The 20,407-nt window shown below is 47.4% G+C and overlaps 1 protein-coding gene across 4 annotated transcripts in view; it reads left to right on the top strand.

Annotated features, from left to right (window-relative positions):
- Positions 1–20,407, top strand: part of LOC115311315 (MFS-type transporter SLC18B1) — a 228,527-nt gene that overhangs the window by 33,877 nt on the left and 174,243 nt on the right. For 3 of the 4 annotated variants that reach the window (XM_042291835.1, XM_042291836.1, XM_042291834.1), the window contains one exon: positions 14,827–14,915. In XM_042291835.1, coding sequence (XP_042147769.1) covers positions 14,827–14,915 — 89 coding nt within the window. Of the gene's footprint in view, positions 1–349; positions 542–14,826; positions 14,916–20,407 lie in introns of all 4 variants that reach the window. The other variant, XM_040504104.2, reaches the window with a different exon arrangement.

The raw sequence follows: 20,407 nt of genomic DNA, 5'->3' as shown, positions 1-20,407 counted from the left end.
AAAAAAGTTGCACAGAGAATCGGAAGCATTCTGTGAGTTCACTGGGTAACTTTCAACATGGCGTCGCTTCGCGTATCGTGGGACTCGCGGACGACGGGCGTGGGACCCCTGCTTCAGAACTGTCGCGCGCGGTGCCGGCGAATTCTGTCTTCTTTCGAAAGAGAAATTTTGAACTGATTAAAAGAATTGGCATTCACTGCGTGCAACACGCCTGACCACCAAGCGATCTCCACGAAGGTGCCGCTGACTCGTCGCCCCCTTCTCGTAGCTGAAGATATCGCTCGCGGAAACGTCAAGCACGAAGAGCGAACTTCGATTTGAATATGCACGCGTACGATTTCTTTACTAGGTGCGATGTGTCCGATGCGTGGTGCTGCCCGAGTTCGATCCGGGAGCGCTTTTCCTGGTGGTAAATCGGCAACAAGCTTTCCAACCTACAGTAGACCGGCCGCATTACTGCGAAGAGTTCCATCAGTAGCTCAGTGGAGATATGTCCACTTTACAAGCAGCAGAAGCAGGAGACTCAGGTTCAATCCCGCGTGTAAGCATACCGTTCTTTGTTTTGTTTTTTTGTTTGTTAAACATTTCGAGATTTTCAAAATCTTTTTTTTTTTTTTACAAGTGTCACTGAAAAAGACAAGGGTTGTGGACAAAACGTCGCTCAACTAAATAGTATGGGATTTTTTTTTTCTTTGAGACCTGCGAACTCAGTGTAGTCACTTTTCACAAAATGCATGGAGTATATAAATCGGCCAGCGTCTGCTTTCCGAGGTGCCCGTAAATATTCTACAGGAATTGCAGCCAGTCATTGGTCCCGATCTCGTTGATCTTCAGGAAACTTGTGAAGACTCTACCGCACAATGCCACATTCGGATGCAGGATATGTAAGGCAGCTCTTTACGCAACATCTTGGGTTATTATTAGGGAGTTTTCGTAGATCGTTTTCGCCGTCCCGCAAGGCCCTCCGCAATCCGCTACGATAGCGGGAACTCCACAGTCAAGGCTATCGGCGCGCAGGCGCAGTAGCAACTTCTTCGTTGCGGAACGCTTAGCGGAGGGGGCAACGCGGTCTACGAAAACTCCCTATTTTCGAAGCCGATCACGGTAATTCTCCGCGGGCACTCACTACTCATTTCTAACTCTTCATTGTATGAAACGACACATTCTGGGAATAGCGAGCGGAACAAACATAACTGCAAAGTAATCGCATGGCAAACGGTTCCCGGCCGCAACACACCGTCGCCTGCTGCGCGCAAAAAAAAAAAAAAAAAAAAAAAAAAAAAAAAAAGCGCACGGTCGGGTGTGGCCACGGGTCCGTGCTCAGGTTTCAATTTTGATTTTAAGCAGTTGCGTTTTTTTTTTTTTTTGTTTTTTTTTTTTTTTTCAGAATTATAGGTGACTTTAGCAAAATATTAATTTGGTAGACTTCCGGCACCATAATAAATCGGCTGGCAAAAAATGAAGAAAACATTTTGGGGGTGTTAGTGTCGCTTTAAAAGGAAAGGCTAGCTGTGAAAATATCCACAAAAAGTGGCGCCTAAGGTAACCGTCCAATGCTCGAATTTTCATCAGCGGTGTTCACCGAGTGAGGCTTACCTTACGACATTTCGAAGCGTAAATTCGCTTATGCATACAACAACAAACGAACTTTGAGACAGATTTGAGTTGTTCGATAGTGGTGTGATTATATTTGACTGTTTCAAAGTGCTCGATTGCGGTCATGTGGAGTATGGGCTACGTTTCCAATATCAAGCTGCAATGAGAAGGCGAAAGATTTGCTAACGTCTCCAGGCTTTCCTCTCCCTCTCCAACCTCTATCTCTTTGGCCACGTGGTGAATCACGCTTACGAATGGGCAACCGATCTTCGCATGGAATGTCCGCCTTTAAATTGCAAACAGGCTCCATGCCTTTAATTGTCATCCCCCTGAACCCTCTACCCAGTGGCGGATCCAAGGGGGGGGGGGGGGGGCGGGGGGGGCGATCGCCCCCCCCCTCCTCCCGGGGGTTCTTCGTCAGCTCGAAGAAAAAACGTAAGCAATCGACGCGAGGGACGAAGGATTAAAACAGCGGTGGGTGGACGCGCCTGCTGGACGCTTCCAAAGTGGGGTTTATCTCCGTCAAGGTCACGGTACGTCTTCCCGACAGGGACGGCGCCAGGAATTTCGAAGTGGAGAGACAGTGGGGAGGCGCACCAAATATCAGGGTCCTCGACTGCAGGCACACTTCCAAACAAGACCACCACGTCGGGCACGGGGGGACAATACCTTCAACATATCTAGTCCCCTTTCTCTCTCTCTCTCTCTGTCTCCCTCTCTCTCTTTAGAGGTTGTCTGCGAAAAATTTTTGCCCTGAAAGCTCCCAAACGCAGACGCCAAGCAGTCTTCCTCAACGGTACTATCCTATAGACCTTTTCTGCAAGTGTGCCTCCATCTTGAATTGACGTCACTTCCAGTATGGGCGAAAACATTGTTTTGCCTTTGCCACGCCAATAGAAGGCATTTAGGATATAAGCGTAACCGCCACACTTTGTCATTTTGACTCCCCTTTATTTTTTTACTATTTTCAGATAGAAACGTTGGATTATTTTTTCGTCGCCCATACCGGATACGCCTATTAGGTGGCTGGAGACGAGAATACAGAGAAAAGGTCGATACACAGCGGATTATTCTTCCTCTCTAGCGGCCGCCTTTTCATCACTTTTCGTTTGATGGTTTCTTCGTGGTTCTGGGCTTATCTTTTGGCATGTCTTTTTTTGGCTTGCTTTGAGAGGCTGTCGCCCACGGGCTCACTAAAGGTATCTTATTGGCACTGTGTGCTCATTGCCAAGGGAAGTGCGGAGGGGACGTACCAGGAAGAGACGTTCCATGTGGGGGGGGGGGGGGAGGAATGCAGCTTGTACTACCAGGTGACCAATTGCTTTTCTTCTCAACTGAGAGAGGAAGCAAATGCTCTGGGTACAGTGTAGTCTGGGTCTGAGCTTCTCCTGAAGACGCTCCGAACTTCCCCAAGACCTTGGCTTAAACATAAGCCCGCTTTCGTCCTCGCCTCCATCCCTCACTGAGGATCAGCGCCGCAGCGCAGAATACAGAAAGAAGCCGACGAGCGCCAGAAGGGGGAGACCTTTCCTCTAATGGGCTTCATACTGCCTGCGGTACGACTTCTCGTGGCGGGAAGCTAATAAAAGAAAGATAAACGGTACGAGCACTCTAAAGGCTGGAGGCTGCTTACACGGGGTCCTCAAGCCGACGCCGTAGGCATTTATTTGTATACAGTACCGTTTCAACTTAGGGTGGCGGGACATAGTTTAGGAAAGGCGCCCGCTACCCCTTGTCTCCCCTTGGCGCCGTCTTTAATTTTCGAGCTAAACGCGACTTCTGTGGATTGACGGCAGAGCTTTCGCGCGGCTTTGCAGGAGCGAATATGTGTGTGTCGAACGGAACAGAGGCGGGGCTTGCTGGTTTGCAACTGCGGCTTCGAATTCCCTACCTAGGGACTTGGGGAAAACGAGCCCTTTCAAAATTAAATAGACAGTGCCTGTGTCCGATTGCGTGAACACTGGCTCCCAAACATCCATGCTGCAGTCGTGATCGGCCTTTAGCCCAGTTGAGATTCGCCGACCGGACAACCGCTATGCCCCATCATATCTCTGCACCTGTCCGCTCGACCCTGTCGAATAAGCTAACTACCCAGAAACAAGTAACCCGAAGGAAAAATCCATCAATGTAACCCTGTTTGGCAGTCAATGTTTTCTAGTGGACCGCTGACTGTGCCTGACTGTACGTCAAGCATGTCTGATTGGCCAACAAGTTACTCTGACCGACAGTCAAACTACAGTCAGACTCTGCTTGTCGGCTTTCTGATGGTTTCCTGGTAGCAGTCGGCCGCCGCGAAATTCCATCAGGATGTCTTGGTGGCGATTCTGACTGTACATCGATTGTCTCTTACTGTACGTCAAAAAGCTTTGACGTGCAGACAGACGTACGGTCAAAGGACGTAAAGTTCGTTCGGACACCACTATTTCGTCAAATCTATGAATACGAAAAGTAATCTATGCACGAGAAAACGATTTCGGGACGTGAGCCCATAAAAGCGCTGACGTTAGATATTTGACACGCAACCGACCGACAACCTTGATCAGAAGCCCGCCGAAGCGCCGAAAACGACACTTCGCTTCGCCCATAGACGCTTCGCCGCTTCGCCGAGCTTTCATGAACGATCGCTCTCGACTCGTTTTGTTTGCCCGCTTGCTCCAACCTGTCGATCCTGCCAGGGTTCTACAATGACTTATGTTTTAGTAGAATTTCTACCCGGCAAGACCCAGCCTGTTGTGAGTTCCGACGATGTAAGGGACTTTAGCGGTGTAGTTGAAGACGACAAGGTGTACCAGGTCTACTGGGCCGGTGACGCGCGAACAAAAGGATCGTTCTACGACGCGAAAGTACTCTACATGGCAGGTGAGTAGAACTGAAGTACGGCGAGTGATGTACGAGTGCTTTGCATGACATGCTGACGGCTTAACTGCATTTGCAGCCGAAGCATCTCGTATAAAAGGATTAGTGAAATCGAGTTTCGAAAACGGTTCCATAGCATAGCGGTTAAGGTGTGCGATTTGTACGCAAGTGGTCGCGGGTTCGAATCCGCGCTTGTCCTGCTTTTTTTCTTCTTTTTTTCTTGAACATTTTGTTTTATCGAGGCATTTGGCGATATTTATGAGTGCGTACAGCTTTACTCTTATATAAATGCTGCCCTTGTTGATGAAATTCCCCTGGCAGTGGCAGTCAGACGTCATCTGATGGACCATCAGATGACGTCTGATGGTCCATCACGTTCCACCAAGGCTGCTGACTGGCAGTCAGTGTCCCAAATTACGTACCTTGATGGAATTTTCAATAGGGAAGAGTTCCTTTCATACAGAAAATATCCAGACAAAGTGCAATTGAATATAATTTAGAAGGATCCATTGCTGGTTTAAGGTCTTGTCTAAGTTTAAAAGTTATAGTTGCCGAACTGCAACATGCTTTCAAAAATATTCAACAATTATTCGCTTTCGTTCTCTCGAGTTGCATCCAGAACACGTGAAAACACGAGTTTGGGTTGGCAATGCCGCATGTGCTGCGCTCTGGACATTCCAAATATACGGCGAAGAACCGACGAACTTGCCTGGCAGCGTTCGTTTCGCTCACTGCGTCAACAGTGTTTTGACGCCGCGAGCAGCGTCGAAGCTGCCGGGCCATCTTTGTCGCTTGTTTGCAACGTACTCGCTCCATTGAAGCAACCGGCGACAATGAAAAGAATGTTTTAAAACCACGTTCTGCATTTTGGCACCGAATATAAAGCTCTAACTACTATGCCAAGCTTAATCTCAAAGAACAGCCAAGTTTTAGATTAAAAGTTTTTCGGAATGCCATTAGCTGCATGAGCTTCCTCCGTACAGTTGGAAAAGGTTGGCTCTCCGTACATGCTCTGCGGGTGTAACGAGACTATATAAATATTCAAGCAAAAGAAGCCCGAAAGTTGTAGCCCCGCCGGGGATATCTGAGCCATCAAGTTACACTGTTTGCAATTGTCACAGCCGCTATAGTACCAAACATTTATCCCCAGTACTTAAACTTCTTGTTCCATTTCTAGCGCGCTGCTACGCGAATGGAGTAATCCCGTTTTCTATAAACTACAAAATCCCTTGCGTTATGGTGTTCAGAAAGGATAGTGCCACCACAAGTTTCTTGATACTTACCTCTAGCGTGGTCACCCGAACGGTTTTAATTCAAAAAGTTCATCCCTGACAGGTAAACCGATACAAAAGCTCTCAAGATCTATATTATGTTATCAGAGTTTAGTAAAAACGATAACTCCACAAAAAATATAAACACTCCCCCCCCCCTCACCCCCGCCGTTTTACACCGAGGAACCGCCCCCCCTTAAATGGAGGTCTGGATCCACCCCTGCCTCTACCCGCCAGTTTAAAGCTTTCTTTTTCTTTTTTCTTTTTTCTTTTTTTTATAAGAGGAGCTCTTCGTGCTTTCAAGTAGCGGCATTCTTTGAAGCCCTAGCTGCGTAACGGTGCAGCTTCTAGCAAGAGAGCGGAGCACAGCGGGGACTTTACGCTAGCCTAGAGTAACTAACTGAGTAGGCTCTGCTTGCAGAGTCAGAGTTTTGCGTTCCTTTTCCTTGCGACGCCAACTACGTATTGGCGGAGAAGCGGTCTCACATGCGCCGAACTGGATCCAACCCTCACGAGGGAAAGCTAGCTTGTAGGCACCGAGTTTTGGGAGGAGCATGCTTCTCGCTTTGCGTTTGCGAAAGATACAGCCTACACTAAATTCGAAACAACTGGAAGGTTTCTTCACCACCGAACATCATATGTAGCCACTCGGTACAGTATAATCGCGTTGTTTTATAACGCGACCAATGTTTTAAAACATGTTTCCACAGGTCCGCGAAGCAGACGACACGGAGGGCGATCGCGTTGCTCGCGTCTACTGTCGTAGCCTACTCTCTCTGTGATGCCTGGTCGACGGCTCGGCGCACCGGTGTTTGGCTGCGTCGGGGCTACTTCGAAGGCGCGCCGCTACGCGGCGCCTGCACACCCGGGTGGAGCAGACGACGCGCGGGCAGTAACGCGTAGCGCCGTACGCTGCCAGGTCAGGATGAGCGACACACAATGGGTTAAAAAAATGTGCCAGATTTATGCCAAAGTGCAGTAGCATTATCACATGCTCAGTTGGCGTTATTATATGCCTATTCTGGCCCCAAGGTTGATCATTTTAGCTAATCACCGCTTTTAATTTTATTCCAGAGCAGACGCACCGCGCTCACAATCGATGCTGTATACTTTTTTTCCGCTTAATAACGAAGCACGAGATCCTCAGGCGTTTTGGGGATTTAGCCAGAGCATAGATCGTCAGGCGTTTTGGGGATTTAGCCAGAGCATCCTTCCGACCAGTATCCGCTGGTCGGATGTAATGTAAATTTAATAATTATATTTTTCTACTTTTCACTTTCGCGCGACGGAGCCTGCGTGGCTTATTACATGAAATGTATGTTTCACAGTTTCAAACAAAAAAACTTGGAAAAACTTTCGGTGTTAATGTAATCCAAAGGGAAAACGCAATTATGCTAGAATTTACCTGAATTTATTGTCAGGAAAGGTGCAACAAAACGCCAACTACAGGTTCCTTCACAGCGATAGAGATTTTCGAGACAGTGGTATCGAGAAGAAAGCCTTAGCCAGGTCATTCTTGTCCGTCACAGACAAAGCAGAACTGGTGAGAAAGGGTCTTATGAACTTGGTGCAGACAAGCTGCTGAAGATGCAGGTGGTGTCCGGTAGAAGCGCACTTCAGAACATCACAGTTCACCAGCACGGGAACAGCATTTTCGACAGCTTCCTTTAGAGGTTTTGTCAAAACCCTCTTCTTGCTCACGACCACTTCAATGTAATTCTTTAAAGCATACAGCAGATCTACCAGCTTACTTGAGGGGTATAGGAGCCTTCCTCTGTCTTGGTGCCGAATGTGGCTGTCACTTGGGGCAAAGGAAGTTGGTTTCACCACGAGTGAAATGCAGCTGCTGCATTCAATCTTTTCTTGGATGACACGAGCCAGATAGCCACCTACCATGGCAACTGCAGCCACGTCCGCCGTGGGAAGGAAGCTTGCTTGGTGTCTTAGGTGATCTTCAAGGAGGTCTTTCGCCTCCACCGGGAACCGGCTTGGTTGCCCTTCTCTCGGCTTAGCGGCGTCACTCAGGGCCTCAGATTCGTGGCTTGTAGAATCCACTACATTGCTGTTCTTGGAAGCAGAAACGAGTCCGGACTTCAAGACTTTCTCCAAACCAGAAAGAACATCACGTGCATCCGTCGGGTCGTTGCTGCCTGCAGATCTTAGCCAGCCAAAGAAAGACTCGATGGGATCAGAAGAAAACTTCTTTGTCAGCACGAACTTGAAGTTTGCTACTCCTAGAAGGTACTTAACGCATTCCGCGTTTGATGTGGTAGTCGTCACCAGTCCGTGATATGTCTCCCTGCTCAAAAACGGCTTCGGTGTGCACTGACGCTTCATGTCTTCAAGGTACTGAAGGAAGGATGTCATAAGCCAGGTCAGGCGCGCATCATCAACAGACTCGTACTGCCTGCTGTCTGGCAATTTTCGATGGATGTGTTGCACACAGTTGCTCACATTCATGAACAAGAACCACCGGTCCATCGTGTCCATAAACTCAACTGCAGGACCCACAGCTGCAAAGCTGAGGTCACATATGTGACCTGTTAGCTTTTGAAGGAGCTTGAGGGCCGCGGTGACCGGTGGCGAGAGACTTTGCATAGCCCTAGAGACGTTCATGTTTTATATGCTGAATGGAAAAACATGCTTTCTTGTGAGAAATCTCACAGGCTAGACGAGGCTACCCTGCTGCATTCGGTAGAGGTTCTTCAGATGGGAGGAAGACATCTCACCGCCATTACCGAGATCTCGGGCCAGAAACTGCGATGTGACATTCTTGATACGGTGGCATTGATCAAACGCGAGGAGCAATTTTCGTGAGGGATCCTCGGGGTGCTGGTTTCAATATGTCAGTTGTCCACTGCAGAGAAGCTGCATTACAAGCACATTGATTTTGTGGTTGTCTGTTACAATACGGACCACGAGAAAGCCAGCCAGTTCAACTTCCTTCATGACGTATTTTATCAGCACGGATAGCTGCTGGCCAGTGCAGTTCTTGGTGAAGAAGTACCCCACAAGTATTCGAATGCGCACTGAAAATCAAATCAGAACGAAGCACAGGAGCGAGTTGGCCAGTACTGGTTCATCGTTGTTCATAGCTTGAAGCTCCTTTCCCATGTCGTCCTCTCCCACGAAAGAGTCTCTCTGCTTGTTTTACTGGAGATGTTGCTGTATTCTCATTTCGTCCTTTCGTCAACAACTAGGGAGCACATTTTGGCCTCCTCCGTCTTCTGGTTGGCCACCTCCGTCTTCAGTCTCTCTTGCACTAGCGACGTAAACCCAACTTCGCCGGAAGTCACCCTTAAAGGGGTACTCCACCGTTCTTTTTATTGTCTCCGATTTGCTTGAAATTTTGCTAAACTAACCGACAAACATTGCTAAAATAGTGTCCCAAATATTAGGTCAAAATATTGTTTTTTCGCAAAGTTATTGAATGTACAGTTTTGGTCTTCACCATGTTTTTCAAACTGAAAGTCTCTACTGACAACAACAACAAAGTGACGTCAGTGAAAGGCAGGGGTTAACTTTTTGGACTACAGAAGTTGTTCCCAACGGATTTGAAGCAGTTTCTTGGTGTCAAATGAGTGCTTTGGAGGCGCGCTCCCGTATCCGCGCTCCAGCACGGAACAAACGATTGGTATATTCTATTTTTAGACTACTTGCTCGACTGGCAAGCCTGCCTGCCACTGGCGTCACGGCACTGAAAAGTGCGCGAATATTTGAATATTGGTTTTTGCACCATTTTCATTTGCCGATTTCACAATACCTATTATGAATTTCGCGATGCTAAATATCATACCGGAAAGGCTAAAGGCCGGGGAGTCAGAAAATATAGTTAGTTGAGGTAGCTCAAAAAATCGGTGGAGTACCCCTCGTTGATCAGCTGGTAGCTTAAGAATGCCTTCACTCCGTATGTGCTCGTAGGCTCGTGCTGACAGGCTCTTTAGCAAAATGGAGTGGTGGACGGTAATCTCTGACCAAGTTGGCCTGATCCTACGAAAAGTTCACCACCTGGTCTAGAAGAAAGCTAGCGCCCAGGTGCTTCTCGTTTGCTGATTCTATTACCTTTCCAAAGGCACTAAGGAAGCAGTTTTCTTTCAGGTTTTTGAGTTCTTCTTTGTATTTCTCGACAGTCTGTTTTAGCCGGTCGACCTCTGTCTTCAAGTCTCGCTCTCTTCGTCGCCACTTCTGGCGTTCCACGACTGACACGGCTCTGCGCACATCCACCTGGGTACCTTCATCTTTTGTCGGTACTTCCGCGGCAGATCGTTGGACTTCATCACGGGAGTCATCTCTTTTTGTACACATTTCGAAGCTGTCGTTACCTCCTTGAAGAAGGCTCTTTGAAGTGTGTTGCTTGGAAGTAGACGAGGCAGCCAGGGAAGGGCGAAGAACGGCAGCTTCCCGTTTCCTCACAGCGGCGCCGCTTCGAGGTTTGTTTCGCACTTGGCTGCATGTACTCTGGATACTCTTCGAAGACGCCAAGAGTTGCACCCCTCTTGAGTTTCCGTGTCTTCAATCCTTCCTTGTAGTCCGTGGTGAGGAAATGCCTACTACAAATCACCCAATAACGCGACGTCGTATTCGGAACCCAGTCCTTTCTGGCGACGACTTTCAACCACGTTTCTCTCAGCTGAATGTCACTACGAATCTCGTGAAACGAAATACCTGGTACTTTGCGCAACCAAAACAGTTCCAGAAGTCACGGCGCGAAAACGCGGAGAATAGAGAGAAGAAATTCACGCTGAGCGCATCGCCTCTTCTCGCCCGCGGCCCTCCCCCGCCATCCGGCGATCCGGGGCTGGTGGCGCCGCCTCGCGGAGAAGCAAGGCAAACGCAAACGGCGACTCCGTCGTCTCTGACCAGGCATCCCAGCTATATCCCAGCTGAGATAAAGGAGGCTATGCTACTGTGCTCGCGGAGTGATACACGACCGGCACATCCGGGCACTTCGGACAAGACGTCAACGCGCAGCTACGGCTTTCAAAGGGACGATGTTTTCATTGGCTAGTGTCTTCTGCCGAAGGCATAGAGAAAAATCGGAGACAAATGGCGAGACGACGCCGTACGCGCGGCGTGTCGCCGCACTATACACGAACTCATCTCTGTTACGTCACGGCGCGATGGTGGCGCGTCGGGCGCACTTCCGGTCTGGGACTGTGGGCGGAAGGCGCCATGGGGCATGTGCATTCCTGTGTTACTTCGGAAGAAACAGGACAAAAACCTGCCTTCTCGTCAAAACGCCGCCACTGGGGCTTTACCAAAAGAGTCGGGAAATGTTTGAAGGTCAGTTTTCATGCGTTCTCTGCCTGCTCGGTTCGTCCGAGAACCTGAATAGGGGCTGTTAAAAAGGAAAAACAGACGCCGTCGGACCACGAGTGCTTGGGCGGAAAGCACTTTGGATTGAATTCACAGATACTTGTGGTCGTCAGATTTATTTGTTTTGTGCCAACATGAACGCGGGAAAACTGTCAAGTTGCACAGACCACCTGCGACCTACGTTCAGTGCGTCATCACGTTCAGACAGCCGCCTCATCGTTCGAGCTGTCGTCTGTTCTCTCAAACGTTTCTGCTTGTCGTCTGCTCGTTCAAACGACAGCGGCCCGTAGACCAAATGTTGACCCCGTAATTGCGATAAGAAGTGCAGACCTCAAAAGCCGTTTAAGTTTGAAGGTTGCTTCGGCTAAGTAGTCTCGGTGTAAACAGTAGATGTAAGGAGATGTTGATAATTGTTATCAGTGACCATCACCGACAGTCGTTATGCCTGATTCACTCGGTCCGATTCTGCTTGCGATTTTCAGAATCGACGTCGACATCTCAGCTACGGTTCAGGCTTTTGCAGCCCGAGCGACGTCATGACGGAAAATAGCGAGCAGAACCTCACCATGTGAATCAGGCTTTAGCGTTCATTCTGCGGCGTCCATGCGGAATGAATCGCCGCATGTTTCATTATTCACGCCAAGTTTTGCGGTGGAACGAGCCTCGTTAATTTCGCTGAGGCCGCTCAAGTAGACAGACATTGCCAGGAAGCCGTAGAATCAACAATTCCAACGCGAAAAAGGGGCGTCTGTGGCGTCCGCTAGGGGCGCTCCGGTTTGTTTATAAACATGAGTGTGTGTATATTCTCTCTGCCGGACGGCGCCAGCGCGCCGCTTCAAAGCCATGCCATTCGCGCCTCCCAATCTCCTGAAGAAGCAACGGTCGCTTCTCGCGGTGCGGCCTAGGATCCATCATGGCCGCCTTGGGAGCACCATTGCCATCAAGGAGGTTATAAATACTAGGAGGGGGCACGTTGCAATATGTGTGAAGCCTAGTCATAAAACGTTTAAACAATGTTGCGGCCAACGTGACTATAGATCTCTCTGGCAATTGGTCCGCGTGACATGGCACGTGCGAGATAGATAGGTGATTGTAGAGGGATTTCTGGGAGGCTTGCGCGCGCTCTCCGTCTGGTAGTTTTTATCAGATCGAAGGCTAGACGTGAAGCAAGCAAGCAAGCATGCGGCTAAGGCGGATCACGAGCAGGCGACACACAGCTGCTGGTACACGGGACGATCAGGGCAATCGCCGCAATCGCAACCGTGAAAACGAAAGCCTGGTGTCGCCGGGACGAACTATATAAGAGGAAGTTGTTGAAATAAACGTATAGCTGAGTTTGAGACCTGTCTGTTTTTTCTGTTACTTCTGCTCTTCAAAAAAAAAAACCAGTCTCAGGGTAAACGACGAAATGGTTTACGTTAATTTCCTCCGTCTACGGGATGGGCGCTTGCAGCGTGGTCGGCTGCCGCAGTGGGACTCGCTTTTCTCCAGCGGGAGTTACCTTTCACCGGTAAGCCCTTGGCGTATTACGCACGCATAGTTTTACGATAACAGAAATCGATCAAGAATTTTCTCAGATTTCCGACGGTCGCCGAACTGCGGAAACGATGGGCTTCGGCCGTTGGTCGCGCCGGTGGCTGGACCCCATCGAAGTGGAGCGTGGTGTGCTCCGTGCATCTCCAATAGTCAATAAAACATACCCCAACCTCGAGTCAAGTTGAGCTGGTTCAATGTGCCACGACCGCAACAAAAACTCCCCGTGGATGATCTGCATAGCGGCTGCAACGAAAAGAAAAAGCCAAACGTATTGTAGCGTGATATAACATGAAGCGCGAACTATTCCTTTATTATGTCAAAAACTATTGTCGTTCCGTACATCTTCAAAATAATCATGAAGGAGCGATTTTCTCACATTCCCCATGCATTTGTTGCCGGAGTTGGAACCCCCGGCCGTTCGCCGCTAGTCGCCGAGAGGCGGCGTTCTAGATGGAGCTACTCTGCTCCGAAGGAGCTATATAGTGCTCTAGTGGGGGCTACGCGGCTGACGTCATGCCCCCTCCTACCCTTCTAATCTCCTTGATGAAGGTACTCTGCACCGCAAGCGGATCACATGCAGTCAATTACTCTACGCCAGCGCCAGCCTTTACGCCAGCCCACAGCCAGTCCAAGCCAGTCGTGCTTGCTGCGCCATCTTTTAATAAGCGCAGCGAGTAGGCGACGGCGTCGTCCGTTTTCAACCTAGAGCTTCATGCGCGTGTGGGTAGATGGCGAAACGAGCACAGCTCTCGGACCAGTCGGTCGATCTCTCCAGAGACTGCCGTTGAAAATGTCAACCGCGCGAGTACAGATATTGCACTTTACCAAGAAAAGGTCCCCCGACAAAATAAAACTCAGGTAAGATTTCGACCTCGTTAGTGAACCTGAAGAGGTGTTTGGCTCTATTACAGCCCGTGCCCTCTGTTTATGCCACCCTACGCATCGCGAAGTCACTCGAACTGTGAGATAAATGAAATTAAAGGGTAAATGCTTTAAATTTGAAAATATAAAAACAAGGGGGTGAGAGTTACTTAGGTGCCGCCTTCGCCATATAATTATCAGGCTCGACGGACATCACATTAGAGCCGACACCGTAAACTGTCGAACTGAAATATTTCAGTAAGCTTTTAATTACTGGGTGGATCTTAAAGGCATACTTCCGTCAAATTTAAAATATATCCGTCGTGTTCAGATATAGGTTGAATATAATCCACAATATCCATAAATGACAATCGCACGTTTGTATTTTGAGCCTGGTGGCTGTATTTCTTGTTATAAACGTCCCACTCTAGCAAGCGCTCGGAGAAGGCCCAACTTAGAGCACGTGACATCCGACGCAATCGTGACGTAGGTCGTCTCGGGACGAGCAAAGCTACCGCGAAGCTGACGTCGAGAGGATAGCCTAGTCGTTCCAGCCACCGAAGCGGCTGCTTTTGTACGAATTTAGACTGACGGGATAATCTTCTATAATCTTGTAGGGGGACAATAGCGACTTCTGGGATACACAAAAGGGATTCTAGAGAAGAGGGGAGTTCCTCCTTCTCCTCTTCTTTCGTCGTGGCCGGAGGCGAGACACTCACCGTCACTAGCTGTCAAGGTTCCTTGACGGGCATTACAAACGAGGCGTTAGCGACGTCCACCAGGTGCTCTTTGCTAATCGTTTAATTCGTTTTAAAATTTCTTTTCGTGACTTTTTTTAACAAGATATTGGTGTGTTTAATGTGATACTGCTTCTTTGAACACATAAATACCATAAAATAACCGCCGAAATTTCGTTGTAGTATCCCTTTAAGATTGGGAGCTAACTTAACTTAAACAGTGGGTGTACCTGTTACGATTACAAAAACGGCGTTTCGTGCAAGCATTTCTTCGTGGGTAACAGTATCAGATAAAAAGGCAAACAATTACGCGAACATAAATGATGACAAACAAGGACATGGCAGTTTGAAAATATCATGCTGATGTATTTCTTGACTTTTATTATCTCCCAGAACGACTGTTACCTGTTCTGGTTTCTACTATATCATTTCAAAGGTTTTACTTGAAATAGCACGATAATAAGCATATTAAAATCCGAAAGCTAAATCGCTATCTGGTATCTATCCTTGCTCCCGACTGATTGAGCTAGACTCGGTGTTTAATAAATCGATGATATTTTTTATCCGAATACAGCCAAGTTTATAGTTTTCAGCGTTGGCATATGAACTGTAATCGAGCGCCTCGTACTTTAGGCTTAATAATTCCCTTTCAGTTGGAAGCCTTTTACTCGCTTGTGGGACTGGCGTTGTCATCCCTCGGATACCTTCTCGTGGGTCCAGCACCTTTCCTTCACAGCACTCGGTAAGTAGCAAAAATATTTTATTTACCTACGAAACATGAGCACGAATTACCAGTTACAATCATACGTGGAGATTTCGTTCCTACACAGATTTTCCGGAACTGCAGATACATTAATAAAGCAGCGAGCACTTCGAGTGCACCAAGCTACGGGGTAATGGGACCAATCGAGCAGCGTCAGATGCGTAAGTCGCTAGGTCGTTTTCGTTTATGATTGATTCAACGATGATAGATGACACCCAGAAACATGACGAACACCGCGATGGTGTTTTTTCGACGCTCTCTGATTTGTTCCACCATCTCGTAGTGTCGGCTACGTCTGGACTTAATTCAGCGTTACTAGAACACTTAACTGAGAAACTCGCCGTTGAAACCTGGGCCGCTGACGTCCACCGAGACTGAGCTAAATACGATAACAGCGGCACCCCTTAGCGATGAGTTGAAACATGACAGTTGCCTTATATGGCTACTGCTAGAGTCACCGAATGCTCTCAGAGTACCGAAACTCCCAGGCTTGAGGTGCAAAGTTGGCGGCTCAATCTTTTTTTCTTTGCTGTCGTTTCCTTCAGCATTTAGAAAGCATGTTGTTGCTTAAAAACAAACGAAAAAAAAAATCCTTTTGTAGCAGCTTTTTTTTGGATATTGGTAGAAAATAACATGCGCGAGATGTTTTCTACAATCTATAGTTTACAAGGTTTTGCGGCAGAAATAATATTGTTTTTATACAATTTGTCTCGCCGGTCATTTCTGGTAGTGCATCTCGACCTGGTCGCGTCCTAATTTCGTTCGTAATTGGTGCCGCGTCCGCTTAGGAGACGGAAGTCGGCACCCCTGAAACCCCTTCCACCGTACCTGTTTGGACGCCCAAAATGACGGATTAAAGCCAAATTAGAGCAGTCACAGCGGACGCTATAGAATGTGATAATCCCGGACTAATACAAGCAACCCTGCAGTTCCGGGAATGGCCGCTGCGGAAGAAGTGGCGGCGTTGTGATCGCCATGAGCTATGTTCTCGAGTACGGATGTGTGCCACTTTTTCGGAGCAGGCTCTATGGCAGTTTCCCAACTGAGTTGTTCTAGTAGCTTTTACTAAAGGTGAAAAAAAGTTCCTAGGTAAGACGCTCATACAAGTAGCGGCATATTTTGAAGCGCCGACTGCTTGACGGTGCTGATTTTAGGAAGCGAATGGCTGCTCACAGCAGAGCAGTGAACTGAATGACGACATTTTGTTCCTGCGGAATGTGCTTTGTCATGCGTTGAGTTGTCGTTACTTTTGCGCCGCGTAGCCGAAGACCGAACTGAATGACGTCATTTGTTTAATTGTCGTTACTTTTAAAAAAGAAGAAAAAAGCATGCGCCGAGGTGACGCCATTACGAGTCCACACCTCAGCAAGAAATGAAGAAAGCGCAAAGCCAGCTAAAGGACGTCGATATTGTTGTGCTCATTCAAAAGGAAAAATAATATGTGTAATTGTAATAATAATCTAAATACTACTACTACTGCTAGTACTACTACTACTAATATTAATAATCAATCAATGAATCAATTAGTGTTTATTTGAGTCTCCAGGAACAACTTCTTTGTTGTTAGTGCTGCACGGTTTGGCAAAACTGAAATCATTACAACGGAAGCACCAAAGCAGTGGCGGAACACAGTCCACCAGCTTTACGCCAAAAGTCACGAATTTGAAGACCGTTCAAGAAGTAGGAACACGCAAAAGAACAGCGTAGAAGCTACACCAAAGCTCGCATGTTCTAAACAAAGGCAAGTAACATGATATCGTAGCGACACACGAGTACTTATCAACTATTTTCAAGCCTTAAATGCTTGCAAACAAAGAGATAAAAAATTCTACAGCTCGAGCCAAACATATCGACTGCATCGGGGTACGTGTTCTAGCACTCCACCGATCAAGGAATAGGGCTTAATCGATTAAAATGCCGATATATATAAAACGATGACTGGTGCCGTGTAGGCACAGATGTAACTCTATGGCTCACTACTAACAAGAGGCTGGGAGAGTCAATAATACCGTGCAGAACCAAATAAATCAACAAATCAACCTTAGCCCGTCGCTGATGCAGGCTCAGCAAGTTCAGAAGCTGGGAATCAGTTTAATTGTTGAAGCAAAGTAAACCACTCTTTGCACAGCGATCTTTAAAAATTGAAATAAAATAATCTTGAGCTCTGTCGAGTGCCATGGAGTTAGTTTTAGAAACGCCGTTCCAGACAACTGAGACGAGCTCCACTTAAAATCTCACTAACGGTAGGTACAGTGTCAGAAACGCAAAAGGATTTTTAAATTCTTTTGGTATGCGACGTGTGGCGCTGAACGTGGGGAGATACGAGTTTACAACTCTTGCTATGTGATCATAACACCTCAAGCTCGAATCAAACATAACCCCCAGGTCCTTTTCTGTTAATGATCTTTGTCATAAACAATCGAAAACCAAAGTTATGACATTCCCACGGGCGGCAATGAATACAATTTTCACTAGTAAGCGTGAAACGCATCTACGACGAAACCGTCCGATCCGACGTCCGACCACGCAATACGACGGTTGGATTCGAGGGTTTTCAACGCTCTCCGATGCTACGAAACGCCTCGCCCCCCAAGGTCATTCCGGCAGTCCGCACGTCGGATCGGAAGGTTTTCTGGCACATGTGTTTCGCGCTATAGCATCTAGATCGAGTGACTCGCGTGTGCCTGAGATGAAGGACCAGGAGGTTATGTTTGATTCGAGCTTAAGGTGTTATATCTGCTCTAGAAAAACAGATATAACTTAAATAAATATTATTACTAAATATTAGAATGAAGCTGTACCCCAAAGTTTGTTTTATAAAATGTATTAATGTTTTCCTAATCATATCGTTTTAGTTATTCACTTTCAAACGTACCCCTTCCATCAGTGCGCGTTATTGCAACTGTTTACCTCTCCATGTCTTACGAATTTTTTTTTTTCTCCACAAATCTTTTTCTGGTCAAAACGAAGTGTTGATAAGTTTATACCAGGCACTAGACAATGCTAGAGAAAAATATCAGTTGATTTAAAAATGCCAATTAACCATTCTTTGGTCGGCCTTATCTGAAATCACACTCCCAGATGTTTGACACTACCAGCATATTTCAACGGAGGACACGCACAGCCAGCCCAGTCAGATCCGTGCAACATAATTCTTGTGCCCAAAGTCACACGCTTCAAGGGGTTCTTAAAGCAAACGAGAGTTTTCAAAGCGTTACTTGGGAAGAAATTCTCGGAGATCCAGTTACTTGCACCACGTCATGTCGGAGCAACTGTATAGCTCTGTATATATTTACCGCCAAATTCAGAAACCTCACTCAAACTACACTCAAACCGAAGGGCCCTCCACTTCCTCGAGCAAGGCGCGAGGGCCGGCGCTGGCCAATCGCGAGGACGGATCCGCCGTCGCGATTGGCCAGCGCCGGCCCTCGCGCCTTCCTCGAGGAAGTGGAGGGGCCCTTCAGTTTGAGTGTAGTTTGAGTGAGGTTTCTGAATGCGGCGGTTAGGTGACTGGAGACAATGAGAGTGTCGTCTGCATACTGAAACATTTTGCAAGTGAATATCCTGGCCCCCATATCGTTAACATAAAAGTTTAAATAACAAAGCGACAGAGCATAATAATAATAAAAATAATACTAAAATTTACTTCGCTCCTCGGCTGACGGGCGTGGAGGAAAAAAGCTGTCTTGTTTAGCTTCACGTGTCATCGACCACCTACACGTGTCATCGACCACCGCAAAGGTGAGACAAAGCAAAGAAAAATATAAACGCATAATTAAATTTCCGTTGGCACACTTTACAAAACAAAATGACTAAGGTATTCGTAGTACGTTTAGGTGGGGCGAAAATGACAAATGCTCGTAATTAGAAGAGAAGTGATCGAATATCTTCTAGAGGCAATTTATTCGATGTTCTATTTTAGAGGCATAAATGCAATTTTGGAATGATGTACCTTAGCACTTGTGCGCCATATTTTCTTTTTTGTGTAATCACCTCCTAGTATTCGCCATGGTGGGTAGGAAAAACGTTGACATTCCGTGATGAAGCTCTCCAGGTTTCTAAAAAGGTCGGTAACTCTAATTTTTTCTTTTACTTTTGATTGAATTTCACTCGTTTAAATGTACAACTTTAGAACTTCGCAACCAAGTTCCTCTTTTTTCGCGATGAGAAGAGGAGCGACGCAAATAAAGCAAGCAGGTGACTTAGAGGTAAATGCCATCTTCCGTTCCTAAGAGACAGTTTACAGATAAAAGACGCACAGCGCATTGACCCGCTTTGGCATTTTGGAGAACTGCTAGACTTTTTTTCTCCTCGTTATTTTTAGCGAGATTGATAATCAGCAAGCTAATAACGCGATAGGGCACACTGTCGTGAGTTCAATTACGAAGTCCGCGCCCGAAAAGACGTAATAAACGCTGCCCCAATTCTTCTTCTTTTTTACTAGATATAAGAGGAGGGCGTTTGGTAGAGATGTCAAAGACAATACTGCGAGCGAGGGTTCCAAAAATGCGCCTTTGGAGCATGAGAATGCAACGAGCGGCACGCCGATCTAGGGGTAACACAAAAAACGTGTAAGGAACGCGGGACCAAGCGCGCACCGTCATTCACTCTAAGAAAAAGGAAGAAAAAATGGAGGAAAGAACGATTCACCTCCCTGTCTTGAACGGAAGGGGAGAAAATTGCTTCCGTTCCTCCATTTCACCGATTCACATGCAACGCCGTCTGGTGGCGCTTGAAAAAGGGACCAAAACTTCCTCCTCCATGCTTCCGGCGGCAGCGGCAGACGAACCGCCGCTGGCGCAGCGAACATGTTTAATTGTTGGGACGGCAGGGACGGCAACGTGATTCCTTGATTGCTTTTTACGTACTTAGATCTCTTAGAAGGTGCGTTGAATTTAGATCGCAATTATAATAATTGGGTTCATTGCCGTTACGCAACGCACTGTCTATCATGTGCATTACAATAGAGAGTTTTAGCAGATAATTAATGGTTCTCCCGCTACTCTATACGCTAGAGCGGTGCTAGCGGAGAAACAGCGAAGCTGCGGAGGCTATCGGAGGTACGCTATACTCTGTGTCACTAATTGTGTGCAGTGCAGGCAAAGGCAACGCCAGGTGAAGAGAAAAAGTAAGAGCACTAGCAGTACGACCAACGTTAGAGAGGGGAAGACGTTTCTCTCCTCCTCCCCAGCCTTTCTAGTGGTTGCACTTTCTCCCCTCGGATAGCGTTGCCTTCGCCTGTACTGCTCGCAACTAGTGACATGGCGTATAGTTTAACAAAATAGCGTGGAGTATGTCTCGCGGAAACCACGCCGTATGTGCCCGTTTCGAGATCGCGCAAGAGAGGGGGTATAAAACATTGCGGCTGCGAGAAGTACATGTGGCGACTGGTCACCGGCATGCCAAGCACGGCCACTTTCGTAGCGTTAGTTGCTACATGCCAAGTAGGGCACACGGGAAATGAATTTTCG

This window comes from Ixodes scapularis, unplaced genomic scaffold (assembly GCF_016920785.2).
Source record: "Ixodes scapularis isolate PalLabHiFi unplaced genomic scaffold, ASM1692078v2 PGA_scaffold2__306_contigs__length_199485367, whole genome shotgun sequence".
Lineage (NCBI taxonomy): Eukaryota > Metazoa > Arthropoda > Arachnida > Ixodida > Ixodidae > Ixodes > Ixodes scapularis.
Note: the sequence above shows the minus strand (reverse complement) of the source record. Positions and strands in the feature narration are given on the sequence as shown.